This window comes from Triticum urartu, chromosome 2 (genome assembly GCF_003073215.2).
Source record: "Triticum urartu cultivar G1812 chromosome 2, Tu2.1, whole genome shotgun sequence".
Taxonomy (NCBI): domain Eukaryota; kingdom Viridiplantae; phylum Streptophyta; class Magnoliopsida; order Poales; family Poaceae; genus Triticum; species Triticum urartu.
The window spans coordinates 414,885,780-414,886,685 of NC_053023.1; the positions used below are offsets into that span (position 1 = coordinate 414,885,780).

At 55.6% G+C, this 906-nt stretch overlaps 1 protein-coding gene across 1 annotated transcript in view; it reads left to right on the forward strand.

The window, feature by feature from the left end:
• Positions 1–290: 290 nt before the first annotated feature.
• Positions 291–906, forward strand: part of LOC125536937 — a 36,186-nt gene continuing 35,570 nt past the window's right edge. The window contains exons 1-2 of the mRNA XM_048700228.1: positions 291–479; positions 694–895. Coding sequence (XP_048556185.1) covers positions 428–479; positions 694–895 — 254 coding nt within the window. The 5' untranslated portion in view covers positions 291–427. The remainder of the gene's footprint in view (positions 480–693; positions 896–906) is intronic.

Consider the following 906-nt stretch of genomic DNA (forward strand, 5'->3'; position numbering starts at 1 on the left):
TACTCAACTTGTCGCCTAAGGAATATAAAGTAGAGAGGCTCGAAGTGGCTGACTTAAGCAAGTGTTGACTCATGGAGAAGTTGACAAAATTTGTTCGTGGCCCACCTTACAAGATTTTTTTTTTCTTGAAAATAAAACAAAAAATACGTTTGCTATCTTGAATTTTTCTTGTCGTTCCAGTACTGGCGTTGAAACAAGAAGGCAATTAGGCAAATGCTCCAGCAGATCTTGTCCCGGGTGTACCTAGCAATTCGCAGCACTCCCCTAGCTGTCCACTTTCTCCACTTCCCTTTTTTCTCACACTCACACACAAGCAGCGGCTCCGTCCCTCCCTCTCCGGCCTCTGCTCTTTCTTCCTCCTCCTCGTTGCCGCAGCCGCAGCCGCAGCCGCCTCCGCCCCGCCTTCGCCGTGCGCTGCGGCCGGCGGATGGGACCCGCAGGCCGGCTGTCCGTGGCGGCCGCTCTCCTCTCATGCCTATGTGAGTAGCTCTCTGCTGATCTGCTGCCTGGCTACACTCCGATTCTTCCCCTTCTTGCAAATTACTGAAGTGCGCCCAGCCGCCGGACATACGAATGCTTGGTCGTAGCCAGTGCTGGTTCTGCCTCTGTGCTGGTTCTCGATTTTGATCTGTCATGGAGGCGAAATCCTAGTTGCGGGAACAAGCGACTGATTCTTGATTTGTCAATGTGCAGGTTTACATGGGCTGTTGGGGAATTCCGGGCAGGCATTTGGTCAGGGCCCGCCGGTGCTCCACCGGATCGACCACGCGGAGGAAGATGACGACAGCGGCGGCCTCATGCCGGAGCTCTCGCCGACCGGCTCCCCCCAGCCCTTCGTCCCCTTCCTCGCGCCTGCCCCTCTCGCGCCCTTCTACAACAACTCTACGCCCAAGTTGTCAGGTCTCA